General features: G+C 43.8%; 1 protein-coding gene across 1 annotated transcript in view; it reads left to right on the top strand.

Moving 5' to 3' along the window:
• Positions 1-833, top strand: part of LOC106535776 (myosin-11) — a gene marked incomplete at its 3' end in the record, with an annotated part of 32,105 nt that extends 31,272 nt beyond the window's left edge. Inside the window, 1 exon segment of the mRNA XM_014032856.1 lies at positions 698-833. Within this exon segment, the coding sequence (XP_013888310.1) occupies positions 698-833 (136 nt within the window).
• Between the last annotated feature and the right edge of the window lie 33 nt (positions 834-866).

Genomic DNA, 866 nt, shown 5'->3' with positions numbered 1-866 from the left:
GTCAGTAAACAGGAAGTGATGCGTCAGTAAACAGGAAGTGATGCGTCAGTAAACAGGAAGTGCTCAGTCAGTGTCAACTTTATTTATAAAACACTTTTTAAAACAGCTAAAAGCTGCAGCACAGTGCTGCACACTAATCCACAAATATCACAGAAGCACAATAATTGATACAAATACAGAATAAATTAGAACCAACAGTTAAAACAGATAAACTACAATGTCAGGACTTGTAGTTTTCCAAGCTATGAGCAGATCTAACGTAAAAACACAAGTTGTTCATAGACTGGGAGCAACATGAGCTCTACCTGTGAACATCTGGAACATCTGGTTGTTTGACCTCAGTGTTCTGATGAAGAGTGAACATGTAACAGGTCTTACAGAGGCTGGAGCCAAGTCATTCAGGTCATTAAAAACTAACAATAACTTTAAATCGATTCTGTGACACACAGGGAACAAGTGTACTGAAGCCAGCACAGGTCACAGGTCATACAGGTCACAGGTCATACAGGTCACACAGGTCACAGATCACAAGTCATACAGGTCACAGAGGTCATACAGGTCACACAGGTCAGATCATCTGAGTGTCTCACTCAGTGTTGAGGTCTCAAACAGGAATAGAGGAACTGAAGACATGAAGCTGAGATGTGCTGAACCTCTGGATCTGGACTTTAGAGTCTGAGTTTCTGTGGATCTCCAGGTCTCTGATGTCTGATGAGAAACGTCGTCTGGAGGTGAAGATCAGTCAGCTGGAGGAGGAGCTGGAGGAGGAGCAGATCAACATGGAGAACCTGAACGAGCGTCTGAGGAAGAGCCAGCAGCTGGTAAAACCTGAGAGAGAGAGAGAGAGAGAGAGAGAGAGAGAGAGA

The sequence above is a fragment of the Austrofundulus limnaeus genome, unplaced genomic scaffold (assembly GCF_001266775.1).
Source record: "Austrofundulus limnaeus strain Quisiro unplaced genomic scaffold, Austrofundulus_limnaeus-1.0 Scaffold1559, whole genome shotgun sequence".
Classification (NCBI taxonomy): Eukaryota; Metazoa; Chordata; class Actinopteri; order Cyprinodontiformes; family Rivulidae; genus Austrofundulus; species Austrofundulus limnaeus.
The sequence above is the reverse complement of the archived record's forward strand: the minus strand, read 5'-3'. Positions and strand labels throughout refer to the sequence as shown.